Source organism: Cucurbita maxima, unplaced genomic scaffold (genome assembly GCF_002738345.1).
Source record: "Cucurbita maxima cultivar Rimu unplaced genomic scaffold, Cmax_1.0 Cma_Scf00027, whole genome shotgun sequence".
Taxonomy (NCBI): Eukaryota; Viridiplantae; Streptophyta; class Magnoliopsida; order Cucurbitales; family Cucurbitaceae; genus Cucurbita; species Cucurbita maxima.
The window spans coordinates 1,157,081-1,174,432 of record NW_019272043.1 but is presented as its reverse complement, the minus strand read 5'-3'; the positions used below and the strand labels follow the sequence as shown (position 1 = coordinate 1,174,432).

The following is a 17,352-nucleotide window of genomic DNA, read 5'->3' as shown; positions in this document are numbered from 1 at the left end:
TTATTTTCAAATAAAAAAAGGTGTCGTCTGCATCGTTATGAGAATTATATATTTTAGCTTCCGCTGGTTATGTCTTTGTATTATGAATCTTTAAACGGAGAGGGTGCATTTTATTTTGAATAACTCAATTTAGTTTAAGGGTATTATTAAAAATTTTGAAATTTTCAAAAATAATTTTTTAAAATTAATTTAACCAATAATTGGACATAAATAATATATTAAAACGGTATAAAATTCTATTATATTTTAGAATAAATTAATAAATCATCCATAAATTTTTGTATTTTGTCTAAAATTTTTCAATAATACCTTTAAATTAAAAAAAAATATAAAAAATATAAAAAATAAGTTACCGTTAGTATTTTATTTCAAATATATCTTTGAACTTTAACGTGCTTAAATACTTTTATATTAGATTTAAAAGAAACCATGATAATTTAAAAATAGTACCGTCAAGCTTTTATAAAAAAAAAGTTCAAAAAAATTCTTTAAATTAAAAGAGTATTTTTGAAATACCAACCGTAACAATAAGTTTAAAAGTGTTTTTGAAATTTTTGAAAAGGTCGGAGAATATTAATAAAATTTTTGAAAATTCATACTGATTTTTTTTTATTTTTTATTTTAAGATTTAAGGGGGTTATTGAATTTTTTAAAAGTTTAAAGGTATTTTTAAAATAAAGATAGAAATTTATTAATATTTTTATTAATATAGAGAATATTTTATGCAAGAACAGATAAAAAAAAATTGTAATAAAAAGGTATTTTTTAATATTTTTATACGATTACAACCAAATTTATTTGAAATTAGTTAGGATTTGAAACCAATATATATGGAGGTGTGGGATGAGAAAGAAAAAGAATAGCATTCCTTTAAACCGACTTCTGGTTGAAAACGAAATCAAAGCGAAGCTTATATAAGTTGAAGATTTGCAAGAACAACAATTTTGTGCAGAGAGCATTTGATCGACAACCAACCTGCATTCATGTTTAAAATGGCGAACAACGAATTCAAGTGGGGAAGTATGAAGATGACCCTCACGGTTGATGAATCCCGAACGCTCTACTCTTTGCTAGCAGGAGGGGATGAACGCCCATTTCTAGACATCATCGCCGATTTTACATCCAAGATCCCTCGCACTCGTCAATTTATTGCCTGTTATTCCCTCGCTATTCTCTTGGAGGTCATTCAATCCCTATCAATGTTTTCTCCTCATCATTTTCTGTTATGATTTGTTCTGATTTACACATGTTTACGTCCGAGTTTAGGGCCGTGTTTTATCTGCAAATCTTGTTTCTTCTTCGACTTCATTTACATGGCCTGCCTTTTCGTTATGTTTTTTGTTCTAGGCCTTGGTTTTCCTTTGTTTGCCCGGTTGTCCTCCTCGGTGCGTGATTTGAAGTCAGGCATCTCCTCATTTGCCCCTTTCTTAAAAATTTATGATTCTAACCTGCAATTACTAGATTCTCCGCACCAATCTTGAAAACCCGCTATGTATGTATTACCTAAATCGATGAAATTGTGGCTACTGAAACTGTTATATATATACATATACACATTTACATTGGGTCTGTTTCGAGGCCAAAGAAACGGCGTCAAAATATTTCTCCAATCTCCATTCGATGAATTATACCAATTTGTTTCGATTCGGGTCATCTTGATAACATTTGTTTTTATAATGCATTTGTCTTTCATTAAAGAAAATAAAACTTTTACATGTTGCTGAAGATTTTGTTTACTGAGTTCAGTACATGCGATTGGTAACTTAAATCGTCAATGCTTTTCAATCTGTCGAGTTAATCAATGTGTAGGATTTTCTCTTTTTTTTGTCATTTTTAATTTAATCTTAGATATTTGGGGTCTTCACTCCCATATGTAGTTTCGGTATGCAGTTCTTTTTAAGAATGTCTGTAGCACTGCTCTTTCTTGCAATGTTTGGTATTAGAATTCTGTTTTTTCTCTTTTTGGTAGTTTTATCATTAGTATGGAAGTCTTTTCTTCTATAATGAGTGGTTTGGGGTTTTCCCTTTTGTAATTTCGTTCATCAATAAAATGGTGTTCTCTTTCCTAAAGAAAAATGTTTTTTTTTTTTTTTTGGTGTTTTTCTTCCATATTCAACTGTTTGAACTCTTAAGACGATTGGAACACAGTCTTGATTCCTACTATAGAATTTATCATACCTGTTTGGATAGTGATGGTTAGATTTCCGTACCTTTGTTGCGTTTGTTCCCAATCGTTTCCTTATCTTTTGCATGAAATCCTTTTATGATGAAGGATTGACTCTTTTTGTGCTTATTGATTACTGATTAATGGATCTAAAATGCAGCCAAAGAAGTTGCTTCATGCCACACAACGTTTAGTGGGATTTTCTATTCTTCACCAGACATATTCCTCGCAAAAATCTTCTTCTAATCCGTTTATATCTTTTATTGTACACGTAAGTATGCTACCTAATGACTTAGTAACAAGAGACATGTTAGAGTTTTTGTTCTCGTTACAATTCGACTAAAAGTTGAATGTCATTCAGTTGCATATGGATGCTCATGTTTTACAATTTAGTTCTTGCTAAATGTCAGCAGCCTGACACCACTGTGTAATGTTTGCTATCGAGGAACTTACTATTGGATTGGAGTCCTTTTTGTAGCTTTGTAGTTCTTGTTAACCCTTCTTCTTGATCTATTTTTTTATTATTTATTTATTTTTATTTTTTTTGTATTGCCCTTGTGTATTATTCTCAATAAAAGTTGGCTTCTTTATTAAAAAAAAAAAGGCTATCTTTTCATAGTTCTCTATTATGTGCCTCACAAAAATAGCCCGTACATTCTTTGTGCTTTGCACTTAAGCCTGTAAGGTCTAGTCCTCATTTTTTTGTAGTGCGGCTCATGTTTTAAAAAAAGACTGGGTGAGGTTGCTTCTTTTACTTTAGCCTCCATTGAGCTGCCCCTTGGGATTGATTGCGGCGCTGATTGCTTTACAGTAGTCTTTTTATCAGTATGTCAGTGAGAAAGTAATAAATACACTTCTCTGAAATTGTAAAAGAGCTCCCTTCAAACTAGATAATAAAAAAAAAAATCAAATAGGGATTTAACTTCTAAGACAATTGATCAATTTGCACTTCTCTATCAACTATGAAAAAGAAGCCAGTAACGAAGCAAGAAAGTTGTGAAGGCATTGGTGGCTGTGTGAGAGACCTTTGAGTTTTTCTGTAGGTCTTTGGGGAAGGACTGGAGTGAAGTAAGGGGATGTGTGGGTGTGACTCAAGCAGCAGGATGGAAGATTGTCATAGGAAACGCTAAGAGGAAGACTATTTGTTAGAACACATTCCTTCACTGCCCTTTCGCCTTCAGGGGATGGATCTTTACTTTTGAAGAGCTTGGCCTCCCGTTTTGTTTTTTGAATTTAGTGGAAGTTTGGCTGTTAGAAGCTTTGATGGGTGTAAGCTTCAAGGCAATTACAAGCCCTTTGGATGTGTGATGTGGGAACCATCCTTTGGTTAATTTGGATGGAGATGATCCTCAGTATTTTTGTGGATGTGATGGATACAGAGGATGCTTGTGTTTAGAATGTACAGCACTTGGCTACTTGTCGGGTTCCAAATCATGACGATTTTTTTTTGGTATTTATTGTCTTTCCTTCTATGATTTTGGTAATTATAGTCTTGCCTTTCTATGATTATTACAAACTGGAAAGCCTTTCTATGATAGTTTACTTTTGGGAGGGGTTTCCTTCTACCCTCTGCCCTTAGGCTGTCCTCTTTTGTGTTCTTCATATGCTTATCAGACAAATTTCATAGAAAAAAAAAAAAAGAGGTGTTGTAGCTGGGTACAGTGTCATGGGTGACAGATGCTTGGCAGGATTGCTCTTTAGTTCAGGAAGGTGTGGCAGATCTTTAGGAGAAGGTGTCTCTCAGATGCTCTGGTGTGGGGTTAGGTAGTGCCTAATGCTAGAAATAGACACTATGGTAGCTCTAGATTTTTCCATGAGTGTAGGTCTTCTCATTTCTTAAACAGGTATTGTGGGAAGCTGCTGAACTTGATTATGAAGTTTTTAGAGTGTGGCAGGGGTGCTTTTATTCTATGGGATTGGTTTGTTTCCCTGGAATGTTATGATGATTTCTGAAAGTAGAATATTGTTGTTTTTTGAGAGAAAGAAGCCACTTCACAAATCCTTTATTTATTACAATTTGGAGTTTTCAAGACCCTTTCAAGTATTCGGATTTTCAACCTTGTTCTCTCTCAAATGCTAAAAATTGCAAATTCAGAACTGAGAGCGTTGTATGGTATGAATTTAGGGTAACCAAGTTCCATGGATATCTTTTAGATCCTGAGTTGCACTCTTTCTCCATCAACCTATCCTATTGAACAAACATTTTTTCTCCATTCCCTTCATCTCCCTCTCCCCTGACCTCCCTAATTGAGGGGCTATCATCCACTTGTGTAGCTGCTGAGCTTCACTGTTGATTTTTATTTTTTCTAGTACCTCCATCTTATTTTCTTATTCTATGTAAAATCATTTCAATTTTAAAATATTAACAATGGCAATATTTTAGAAGTGATTTGCAATGATTATCGATTTCTCTTAATTTCCCAATCCCATTTCATGGGTTTTAGCAAAAAGAAATTATTTCTACAAGATGGACTTACAAAGAAATTTTCATTGCTTTCTGAATTAGGTTAATTTTAAAAATTGAGTTTTTCTGCTTCGTATTCTGGGTGTCAGGCTGCTTCTGACGAGGAAGCTGAAAATTGTGAGAGGGCATTTATTTTCCAGCTTTTAGCATCAGACAGCTCCAGTGATGGCAAAGAGGTACAACTTTTAATTAATTACATTGATTTTAATTGGCCGTTTTGCATATTTTTAATTGTTTATTATAATTTCTTGTGCTTTTTGGTTTGGAAGATTTTGTGCTAGTAAATCATAGAAACTGTGTAGTTAAGAGGAATCATAACTGGATTAAAAATTGTTGATGGTTATTGGCAACAGCCTATTTGTATGTTGAAATTTTGTTTATTATGGTGAGTTAATTTCCCCAACCTTTCCATGAGGAATCAAAACTTAGTCCCCTTTCAGTTTGTTTTATCCCTAGATTTGGGGTTGGGATTTGGTTTTACTATTGGAGGCCTCACTGCCCATTAGTTCTTTTCCTTCCTCTTTGTGAGTTTATGCTCTTTTTTTCTAAGGATAGAGGATAAGGATCCTTTTGGTTCTAAATAAAAAAATTAAATATCTGCATAAATTGCCGATACTATTCACAGAGAACAGATATATGAACATGATCTGGGAGCCAAAAAACAAAACATGAAATAAAATAAAAAGGAAGAAAAAGAATAAGAAGAAACAAGAAGAGGAAACGTAACTTTTTGTTGAGTATGTGATAAGTTTCAAGTTTAATTGGAAAATGACAATAGAAACAAATTTAAAAACCTCACCCACAAAAGAACCCAAAGTTACATTTATTCTTCGTACAGTGGCAGAACAAATTGCATGTATTCTTATAGAAATGTTTGCGGACAAAAATGAGTTGCTGATGATTCCTGGCTAGTCATAGCTCATACGCCAAACGATATTTTCTTTTATTAATTCTCCAATAACTTGGTACAAGAGGGAAGTCCTACCTTTATATTTATAGGTAAGGTTAGGGGTAAAAAGGCTTAGTTACAATAATACTTCACAATAGTAAAGTAAATTACTCTGCTAACTAATCCTGAAAAACTCCAAAATAAACCAAGATAATTTCAAATAAAGCCTCTAACTATCCTACATCAATCCCTCTCCTAGAAAAAAATTTGTCAACGAGGATAATTTATTGTCCAGAGGTTAATGGGTAGGCAGATGTAAACAACACATTTGAGATGTTGAGATCAAGCGATGTTTTGACAATATAGGCATTTTCTGTTACTCAGTTCATGAATCGACAATGACCAATTGCCCTCTTTTTTTCATTTAGCTTGTCATATGTACCTATAGGAAGCCTGTTCTTTTCTGAAATGTACCTTGTCTTGTATCTTCTTGATTTGATCGGCTGCTGCTTCAACATCAAGATCTAAACTTTTCAAACTAGAGAAATACATTAGGTGAATAGTTAAATGAGGAAATTTAGTATACACTATCTTAAAAGATATTTTGCACATAGATATATTCTTCAATTTGAATGCAAGTTCAACTTGTGGGGGAGCCTGATGCCATTCTTCAGCATGCCACCACCAAGTCATTGAATTTAATTTTTTGATGTCCTAGTCTCACCTCAGTTTGACCATTAGTTTAAGGGTGGGTGACAAGTTGTATTGTATTTTAATCGTCAACTATAAGTTTTAGTCCCTATTGTTTTATAAGTTTCAATATAGCTCCTTATTTATTAACTTTTCAATTTAGCTCCTCACTGCTGTTATTGGTAAAATTGGTTGATTCTCCTTTCAAGGAACAAGCCTTCATTCTGTGGACTAATGCAGTTTATGCAAATTTATGGAGGCTTTGGTTTGAAAGGAACCAAAGAGTTTTTAAGGGACTCGAGGCCAACTTTATTGGCTTTTGGGATTTATTTGTTGTCTTTACTTCTACTTGTTGTACCCTTTCGAAGGGGTTCTGTAATTATAGTCTTTCGAATATTTTTGCCGACCGGGGCCTTTTATCGTAACCGGTGGCTTTTTGGGGATAATACATTCTCCTTCTTCTGTTATGAGCAATTTTGATCTTAGTCTCATTTCCTATTTTTTTAAAACACTACCTGACATAATATTTATTGGAAAGTAGGAGGAATTAGAAGCTTTCCTCTTTTAGATGATATTTTCCTCTAAATTTTTGTCAATTCATCATGTATTATGTGATGTAAATTTCTTGCAAGTCAATTATAACATTCACTAACTATGAGAAGCTAAATTGAAAATTTTTAAAACATAAAGAATTAAATTTGAACTTTTATTTAAACCATAGCCACTAATGAAGCAATACCCAGATATTAGGGAATTAAATTTACATTTGTCTAACATTAACTGCCCACCAATTAATGTTAACAAAGCTGTCATACGTGGACTTTAGTCCAGGAAGTTGTTAAATAATATAATATCAATGATAAGTTTGCAACTAATGATTTCTTTGTAGATAACACTCACTGTACTGCCTTAAATTGGCGTAAATGCTCCCCCCTTCTAACTATAGTCTTTCTACCTTAGTCACTAATTGGAATTATGTTTTGTAATCCGCCCATGGTGGTGGGGTTCTTCCCTTTCTTTCTTATTCTTGTCCTTTATATCATTTCTCAATGAAATCTATCCTTTACTTGAAAAAATGTATCAACTACATTCTACATTTTTTGTTATTCTAGACTTATGCTTGATGGAAAAAATAAAATCTTTGTATAAATGCTTCACCTAGCTTGCATGTAAATTTGGTCTAGCAAAGACTGGTGATCATCTAACAAATAATATTCCCATTGTTTTAAGGCTCATACTTAGACCCCAATACGCCTCTTGATTAAACATGCTCTATTTATTTATTTATTTTGTTTTAAGGCTAAGACTGGATAGTGGTTAGCTTGTCGTTTAGTGACTTAAAACTGTTCATCCTTTTCTTTATTCTATCTTTTTGTATTATAATGGATAATGGATTTCAGAGAAATGACACATTATTGCTAAAAAATAAAGCCTCAGTCTCCAATCAAACCCTTGTGAAGATGAGTCTTGTGCCCTACATCTAGACTTCAACCTTTTCAAAGTGAACTTCCAGCGTAGTACGTTTTCTGTTGCAGTTTGTTTCCTATCAAACCCTTGTGAAGATGTGTCTTGTGCTGTACATCTAGACTTCGACCTTTTCAAAGTGAACTTCCATAGTATGCTTTCTGTTGCATTTTGTTCAGTTTATACCTAGTACTGTTGTACTAATCTTATTTTAGTATATAGTTACATGCCTATGCCAATTTCCATGTATATAATTCTCCTTATATAACTCATGATGGGGATGTCGGTCTTGCAGTTCCTGAAAAAGTCTGCCTCAGATTACATTGTACATTTCGATCCTTCATTGCATGTAAGACAATAAAGCCAACCTGAACGTAATCTGACTTTTTATTTGTCTGTAGGAAAACCATCAAGAGCTCTGCCCACAAGTTCTATTGTGGGAAGAATCGAATTGTAATATATATTTAATGCCAAAGGTTTGTTTTATTCAGGCTTTACCTAAGCGAGAGCAGTTGCAACAACAGTTTTGTGATGAAATCCAAGCTCAATCGTTTGATTTCTTTTCTAAGGATGCTTCTGTGAGAAATGTGGTCCCAGACCCTGATGTCCCACGGGGTTGTGATGCAAATTCTGTGGAGTAAGAGTTCTTGTATCAATGATCTATGTGTTGATCTAGCTTCTGCACTATTTTGTTATTTATATGATGTTGGACATCTTAGGTTTGACCAGCAACCTGGAATTGTACCTAAAGTGGGATCTGGAGAAAAAGATGTGGTGGGGTTATTGTCTAATGTATCACCTCGAGGATCAAGTCCTGAGTGGATTAGGCCTCCTCCACCAAGGCTTCCGACACAGAATGGAGAGGTGAGACACATTTTTAACTGTCTCCTTTATAGGTAATGTATTTAGACTAGAACAGACCTGATTTATACCTGGCAAAGCCCCTTTACAGTTAGTGTGGTTGAACGTTGACGATGATCATGAACTTTCATGGGACCATGAAATATGTGTTGATAGTAGTAGAGGTGCCGCTGCGAGGGACTTAATTGCAAAAGCTGTGAAGGGCCCTCTTATACCTGCTGAACACGAGGTTCAAATACTTCTGCAGTTACTTTGTTATCACGTGAATTTTTTTCCTTTCATAATGGATGCCAAAGGATGAAATGACTCATTGTTGTTCTTTGGTTGACCAGCAAGCGGTGGAGGAGTTGGAAAATGACCCAAAGCTTGTATATCATTGTGGACTGACACCCAGAAAACTACCTGTATGTGATTTTGAATCATATCATGATTTCACCAAAAAAGAAGTTCTGCCTCATCTTTGTGAATCTTTTTCTTATCAATAGGAACTGGTGGAAAACAATCCTCTAGTTGCAGTTGAAGTTCTAAAGAAATTGATTAATTCCCCTGAAATTGCCGAGTATGGATTGTAATCCTCGTGTTGAATTATTTTATTGTGCATGTCCTGAGATACTGTCGTTCTTTCCTTCTTTTTTTTTTTTTTTTTCTTTTTCCTGTACTCATTCTCACACCTTTTGTTGCACAGGTATTTTCATGTGCTTGTTAACATGGACATGAGTTTACACTCTATGGAAGTTGTCAACAGGCTAACGACAGCTGTCGAACTTCCCTCCGAGTTCATACACATGTACATCAGTAATTGTATATCATCATGTGAGAACATTAAGGTACGTATCTGTACTATACTTTCTGAGTTTACAACATTTGGTAGTTGAGGACTCCTATTGTGTGCTTGATTTCTTGGATGCCTGCGTATTTTCTTTCGTTTTTGTTAATGAGCTTGGTTTCTTACCCAACCCAAAAGAAAGTACTGTACTGTAAGAGAGCGAACATTTTTAATTGTTGTTATTATTCCACAGGACAAGTACATGCAGAACAGATTAGTTCGACTTGTATGTGTTTTTCTACAGAGTCTGATTCGAAATAACATCATCAATGGTAAGTTCCTGTAATGCCTCTGCTTGAATTAAATTGTTGGCAGAAAAATTGAGTATTTGGTGTTGTTGGTTGCAGTGAAAGATCTTTTCATCGAAGTTCAAGCTTTCTGCATCGAATTCTCTCGCATTAGAGAAGCGGCGGCGTTATTCAGGCTTCTTAAATCTTTGGAATGAGACAGACAGACAGACAGAGTGCTTGCTGCATCCATCTCAGCCGCCATCCTTTTTGTAAATAGCAATTGTTAGCATTTTATATACTCGAGCCTTAGGATCCCCTCTCTTCTCTCTCTCCTCTCCTACTGTCTCTCTGTTATGGCTTAGCAAACATTTGACTAAATATATATTTGGCTTAGCCCACTTCCCATTCGCATTTTGTTATGGAGTAATATGTCTCTCTTCAGTGCTCTTCAATTCGTGTTTGTCGTTAAATCGTTTAAAACTTAATTCATTAATTTAAAGATGATAAGAAGAGACATTTGATAATCTTGCCTCTTCTTATCTTTAAATGAAATTGAGTTATTATGTTTTTATTTTTCTAATATATATATAAATCAAGCAGGAGTTTTATTCAGGTTTTCTTTTTTACGTGCTTGTCCTAATTTCTTAATCACGTTTCACCGTTTGGCGCTAGTAAAAAATATTTATTATCGTAGAAAATTACAAATCAAAGTTACCTATAAGCTTATCCCAAATTTTTATTGACATTCAAATTAGTTGGGTACAATATATATCATTTGATATTTTATTATAATATTTTATTATAAACAAATATATAGATATTTGCGTTCTATCTCACAAACAAATATTCTCAAAGAGTGAATCAAAATTAGCCAAAATGGGTTGGAAATACAGTGAAAAACGAGAAAAATCTCCGGAAGAAAAATAAAAAAATTAAATTTGCGCAAAATCTGAACATAGCTAGATTAAAAAATCCAACCCAAAGTATCCCACGACCCAAGCTCTACAGGCACATGCATATTGTTAAGGATATTTAGTAATAAATTATAGTTTACCATATATATCATATTTGATATTTTATTACAAGGCTAGATATTTGCACTGTAAGTATCTTTCTATTTATTATTATTTTCATTTATTACTCTTTCCATATTCTTGTAATTTATTTGATTATAAATAATAACTTTCACACCATTTAAGTGTGTGGTGGATTAATCCCACGACCCAAGCTCTACAGGCACATGCATATGATAGTTTGTTTTCCATTTGTAGTATAGGTTGAATTTCAATTATATTCGTAGTATATGTTAGTATAGATCGAATTTTCGTTTGCATTATTAGTATAGGTTGAATTGTAATCACATTAATAAATCATAGGTTAGTGTAGGATGTTTAATTCATAATTGTTTTCCTTCTTTCCCTTTCCCTTGTATTCGTTTATTCATCAGATAATAAATGACAAATTGAAGTTGCATTTATAATAAAAAAAAAAAAAACTATTTAAAGTAAATTTCGCATTTAAAATACAGTTAGATTAAATAGATTAACTCTCCTTACAAAATAAAAATAAAAAAGAATAATTATTATTATCTTTCGAAACTAAACCAAAAACTAAATTTGTCTACGAATTGAAACTAAATTTATAAATACATCTTGCTTTTAATCTACTTAATACATATGCTTTTTTTAATTCTTTTTTAAATTGAAATAATTTCTAAATAAATGGAAAAAAAATGTGGTTTCTAAAAAGGGACTATTTTTTATATCTTATAATAAATTTCTAAACTTATTCGATATTAGAAAATAAAATTATTTAATAAACCAAATTTAAGGGAAAGTTTTCCTGGAATAATTTCGCAACAAAACATCGAAGCAAAATTTAAAATGCATACAAGAATCAATCTTTAATTCATCTATCATATTAAATAAGGTAAGAAAAATTCTGACTCGACAAAAGCTGAAGAAAATCAACTTGAAACGTAGTGAACCAAGGTGAACTGAACAAAGAATCGAAGAAAACCCTTAAATCGAACGTGAACTAAACTTGAAGATGACTTGTTTACCACCGTAAATTGGCAAGTGGCATAAAAACAAACATACTCATGAAATGGTGCTCCTTGCATTAGATAAGATTTACACACCATTAGTTTATTTAAATATCGCATGCAACTCAATATTACAGAGAATTAAAAAAATTAAAAAGTTGTTATCGGGTTGAGAACTACCCACCAAGTATTTCCGGGATATGAAGAACCGGCCCGCTATCCTTCCACCGACAGGAGTGGGAGGTGACGCTGCTCTGTGAAGCCAGCCTCACGCGGTTCCCTCAATCTCTCTCTAAAGGATGCCGCCCCTGGGCCTTCGCCCAACGACAACAGCCCAACTCCTTACTTGGAATGGACGGGCCAAACAATACTCCATGGACCCTACCCAATGGGTTGGGCAGATCTCTAACAACTTTAATGCCCCCATTTGAGTCACAAGCCCGCATTACCAAGCTCGGCAGTACGTGGTGACTGCAAGTGACCTTATAAGGACTACATCTAATTTCAAATCTAGCAATGTGGGATTCCTCTTTGTGTATATGTTATTTTGAATTTTTAGTTTTTTAAATCGGAAAACTAAAAATAAGTAGATTTTTTTTTTTTTTTTTTAATTTGACTGAGAATTGCAATGTTTTCTAAATAAATGTGAAACTAATGGTGGAAAATGAGGAGGAAAAAAAAATGTAGTTACTTCGAGATAAGCCATTGGAATAAATCGGCTTTTCTCAACAGTTGTTATAAAGTTGTCGTGGACAGTGTATATAGGAGCATTACAATTCAGCATTTCTTCAACTACTTTCATAGCAATAAAGGCATCCTTCTGATGGATGAAATTGACGAAGGTAGAGATCTCTGTCTTCCAACGATCTCTCTTAGAAGAAGACACTCTGAGAGTAACCCGACGCCTCTTCTTATGAAGTCGGTCATATACCCATATATAAGTTGACTCCATTTTCATATAATCCTGAACACTTGTAAAGTAACTAACATTATATTTAACAGCACTATCCCTAGAAGACGCGACCCAGCCTATAAGACGTATCAACCTGATCAGGCATTCCATTCCTGGATATTTTTCTTTGAAGAACTTAAAGCAGACAGAGGCCACATTGAAGCATTCCTTACTCGTAAGGTGTTGAGAGAAATGTACCATCAGATCGGTTGATGTGCTCATTACAGTTTTTCCATAGATAATTGGCATAAAGATTGATTTAACAATCTTACGAGAGAGGTGTTTGCAAACAACCGAACATAAATTTGGATCAAGTTCTGCTTTCATGAACTCCTTGAGCTCAGCGAGGAAGTACAAATAAACATCTAGGAAGAGATTTGTTCTCTCAGCCAGGCTCTCATCCAATAAAAAGTAACTCATAATCTGATATGCACTTGATGCAGCGTCCTGGGTAATAGGGACAAAGTCATAAATATTGGCTGCAAACTGAAAAGGCCGTTTAGCCAACGTTATGTTTTGAGATATAATTTTATTGTCTTTGTTATTAAAATTACACTTTATCTCTTCCTTCTGATGATTATGATCAGCAAACACAATCAGGCTTCGTGCAAGATCACACTCGTGAAAATGCAAAATACCACAGCGATAAATTCTACCTCTAAAGTCAAGAAAGGCGGGTAGGTAAAATTTATAGCCGTCGTAGGCTCTTGCGAGATTGAGAATTAATCGTTCATAGCGTGAACGCTGGATAGTCTTAATCACTGTATGTAACAAATCGTTAAAGGAAAATTCATTGTATATTACCTCATCCTTCATGTGGAAATCTCTAAGAATGGGGCTAACATCTCTGATATTCATCGTTTCCAGAAATTGTGGCATAAGAAGACCATCGTCAACAAACTAGTCTTCATTTTCCATTAAATGGTTCAACCAATCACTGGTGATTGTAAAGGGCTGACGCTGCAGCGCATTCATGACTTTACACATAGACTTGTAATCATTCTTATAATAAGAAGAATAACCTATATATATATAAAAGTGATTTAGATCACCAGAACTTAATAAGCGGTAACGATCATAAATCTCACCAGTCGGTCCACTTAGGTAACCCCCTGATAGATCTGAGAGATATCTAGGAGATTGATTCGGCGGACACGCACTCATCCAATCAAGAGGTGGGCATATCATAGGAAGGTTGAGCTTGATCGGAAGTAAAGTAACATCAAAATTACAGACAATGAATAGATTGCTTTCATAATAATAGCCACCTTTCGACTTTTTCTTAACACCACTACCAAAGGATTCCATTGTAATAGAACTGACCAATCCCCGCTCCTCCATAAACTCGAGTAAGAAGACACCGAAGGAAAAAGTCTCAGACTTTTCCATTTTATCAGACATATGAACATTAGAAATGCTCTTTTTACAGGAGTGGGATTTTAATAACCTAGAATGTGTACGTACAGAAGAGTCGAGTTGATTAATTAAAGAAGCAGCACGAACCATACTTTCATATGTGTTGAAAACAATTCCCAGAACGTGAATAATTAATGCCTCTAGAGTATATTGACCGAACTCTTCAAGCATTTTTATGTCATCATCATCAGCTGATTTCTCAATTATATAATCCTTTGCACTCAATTTTTCCTTCTGTATTAAGATTTTAATAAAGTTAGGAACATCATTATATATTGAACTCTCGTCGAACTTCATACTATCATCTTATATTTTCTGTTGTAGCTGACGTAATTCAACTTCCGATAAAGGAAACTTCGATTTATATTCTTCCATAAGATTCAATACTGACAGTTTATACAATTGTGATTTGCTCCTCTTAACGTCTTCTCCCGAAAATTTCAATTTATTTTTTTCCTCTAAAGAAGTATAAAAATGATTTAAAAATACGATTAGCTCTTGAGAATTTTTTTGCTTAGAATTCAAAAACGCTAAAATCCATTTATTTTGCATTGTGTTATTTATTTATTTTTTTTTTTTGTTTTTCCTCGTTGTTGGTTTATCGAACACTGGGTATTAGACAAGATGTGTAAAGCATGTGTGATCCTGTCTCGGGAAACAGTACCTCCCTCTAGAGAAAGGGTACGATTTCTGGTACATATTGTACTTTGACTTTGACTTGTTGTTACTTGTACTCTCAAGGTTAAAAATAGTGTGTACTTAACTTGTACAGAATAGAAAGGGTACGATTTCTGGTACATATTGTACTTTGACTTTGACTTTGACTTGTTGTTACTTGTACTCTCAAGATTAAAAATAGTGTACTTGTACAGAATATGTGTATGTCTGATTTGTATAAAATAGTATAGCTCTAAAGGGTGACCTGCTCTGTGAAGCTAGCCTCATGCGGCTAGCCTAAACTCCCCACTTGGTATGGACAGACCAAATATTTACTCCTGGGACCCTACTCTTTGGACTAAGCCAACCTCCAACTGCTTTAATGCCCTCATTTGAGTTACAAGCTCACATTACTAAGCTCGATTGAAGCTGGTGCAAGCCATGTTATAAACACTCCATTTAATTTAAAATTTAGCAATGTGGGAGAAGAATTTGGATATTGAAGCTAAATTTAAAATTTATGAAGAACTATTTATTCTTAGAGAATTTATAAATAAAATCAATGCAACTCTAATTTAAATAGATATAGAAATTAGTTGTAGGATGGATTTAAAGAATAAAAACGATTCAAATAAAAAAGTGGTTGTCGGGCTGAGAACTACCCACCAACTATTTATTGGGCCATTGAGACCCGGCCCGCTATCCTTCCACCGACAGGAGAGGGAGGTTACGCTGCTCTGTGAAGCCAGCCTCACGCGGTTTCCTCCATCTCTAAGGACAGCTACCCCCGGGCCTTCGCCCAAGAATAGTAGCCCAACTCCCTACTTGGAATGGACGGGCCAGATAAACACTCATGGACCCTACCCAATGGGCTGAGCCAACCTCCAACCACATTAATGCCCCCATTTAGGTTACAAGCCCGCATTACCAAGCTCGGCGATGATTGGTGGCGCAAGTCACATTATAACGACTACATATAATTTCAAATCCAGCAATGTGGGATTCCTCTCGCTGAGAGCAGGCCCTTATACTTGATACATATTTTTTTTAAACAAATTAAAAACTAAAAAAAAATTGTTTTCTTATATTTGAATTTATCTAAGAATTTAAATGATTTCTAAATAACAGGAAGGAAAAAAAATTATATATAATAAATGACTAAATGCTATTTTCAATTTTTTTTAAGAATATTAATTTTATTGTTCATTTTATTTAGTTTAATGTCAAATAGAGAATAAATGTATTTATTTAATTCAATAAAATTATACATTTATTAAATATTTAATAAACCAAATTTAAGGGAGAAATTATTTAATTTTCTGTGTATTAAGAGGATTTAAAAACAATAGTTAGCTAAATCATAAATGTTTAGGTTCAATCTCAATAGAATTCATTTTCACCGACAACCTTTTAACGAGGAGAATCAATCTTATAACTCATCTATCATATATTAAAAAAAACATAAATGATTCTTAAACATATTACCAACGGTGAGAAAAACTTCTAACTCAGCTAAAGCTAAAATAAAATCAACTTGAAATGTACTGAATCAAGGCAAACTAAATAGAAAATTGGACAAAACCCTCGGATTGAAACTAGTGAGAATACCTTAAACTGATCTTGAATAATGTAGAAACATGTTTGAATTACTAGAAATTGCATTAATCAACGTGAACTGAAACTAAATCAACTTGACCACCATAGTGAGAATAACCCTAAACCGGTCTTGAATCATTATAAAATTGAATTGGTTCACTTATACATTAGAGCCATGCACCTCGACATCTTCACAATGGTGAACTAGATACCCGAACTAAAAAACGTGAAGCGAAGGAAAAATGATAGTAGAGTTATGGTGGCAAAGACTGAGGCATGGTAGCGAGCCCAACAAACTTGTCAATTGAATGACTATGCGGTTAAGGCTTACATAAAATAAGAGGAAAACAAACCAAAAATCCATAAATTGAGAACAAAACTAAGAACTTACTACTCGTTCATGGATGATTTGACCACACGATAAGATCAATAATTTTGAGGCAAGGATATCCAAAACACAAGGGGATGAATTAACGACAATGGCAACCCTGCACCCAACAATGGTATAAGGTGAATAGAGGAGAATTGACCCACTGTAACGTGAACTTATTAAGAGAGAGTCAACCAAATTGAGAGACGGAAACAAATTCTTGCCCAGTCTCGAGAAGAATGATGAGGAGATGATTTTCAATCATGCGACGAATAGTTGAATCACGTAATTATCGACCGTGACTTGTTGAGGAGAGATCACATTCGTTTCCACTAATAGGTTGAAGAACTAGTCAACGTGACGTGTGACTGTTTGACTTTGACATTTTATTAAAAAATTTAGGTTGTTATATCACTTGTAAAAAAAATTAATAACTATAATTCATTTATTTAAATTTTGATTTCAAATGTATAGGTATATTATTTAATAAGATAGGCTTACAATATGCATACATATATCTTTCAATAATTGTCTGGTTATTTACTCAAATACTTTATATTATTTTATATAATATTTAAATATACTAATTTGATAACAAAAAATAATAAAGATTTTAAGTATTTACTTTTAAAAAAAAATCATTTTATACCATTAAAAAAAAAAAAAAAAAAAAAAAAAAAAAAAAAAAAAAAAAAAAAAAAAAAAAAAAAAAAAAAAAAAAAAAAAAAA

General features: G+C 33.6%; 1 protein-coding gene across 1 annotated transcript; it reads left to right on the top strand.

Annotated features, from left to right (window-relative positions):
• Positions 1 to 851: 851 nt before the first annotated feature.
• On the top strand, positions 852 to 9,995 carry LOC111499743 (CCR4-NOT transcription complex subunit 11-like). The gene is made up of 12 exons (XM_023151401.1): positions 852 to 1,181; positions 2,325 to 2,435; positions 4,718 to 4,804; positions 7,967 to 8,020; positions 8,163 to 8,308; positions 8,391 to 8,535; positions 8,624 to 8,761; positions 8,865 to 8,936; positions 9,018 to 9,091; positions 9,218 to 9,359; positions 9,552 to 9,630; positions 9,706 to 9,995. Exons 1-12 carry the CDS (start codon positions 984 to 986, stop codon positions 9,801 to 9,803), a joined length of 1,344 nt encoding a protein of 447 aa, XP_023007169.1. The 5' UTR covers positions 852 to 983; the 3' UTR covers positions 9,804 to 9,995.
• Positions 9,996 to 17,352: the final 7,357 nt, after the last annotated feature.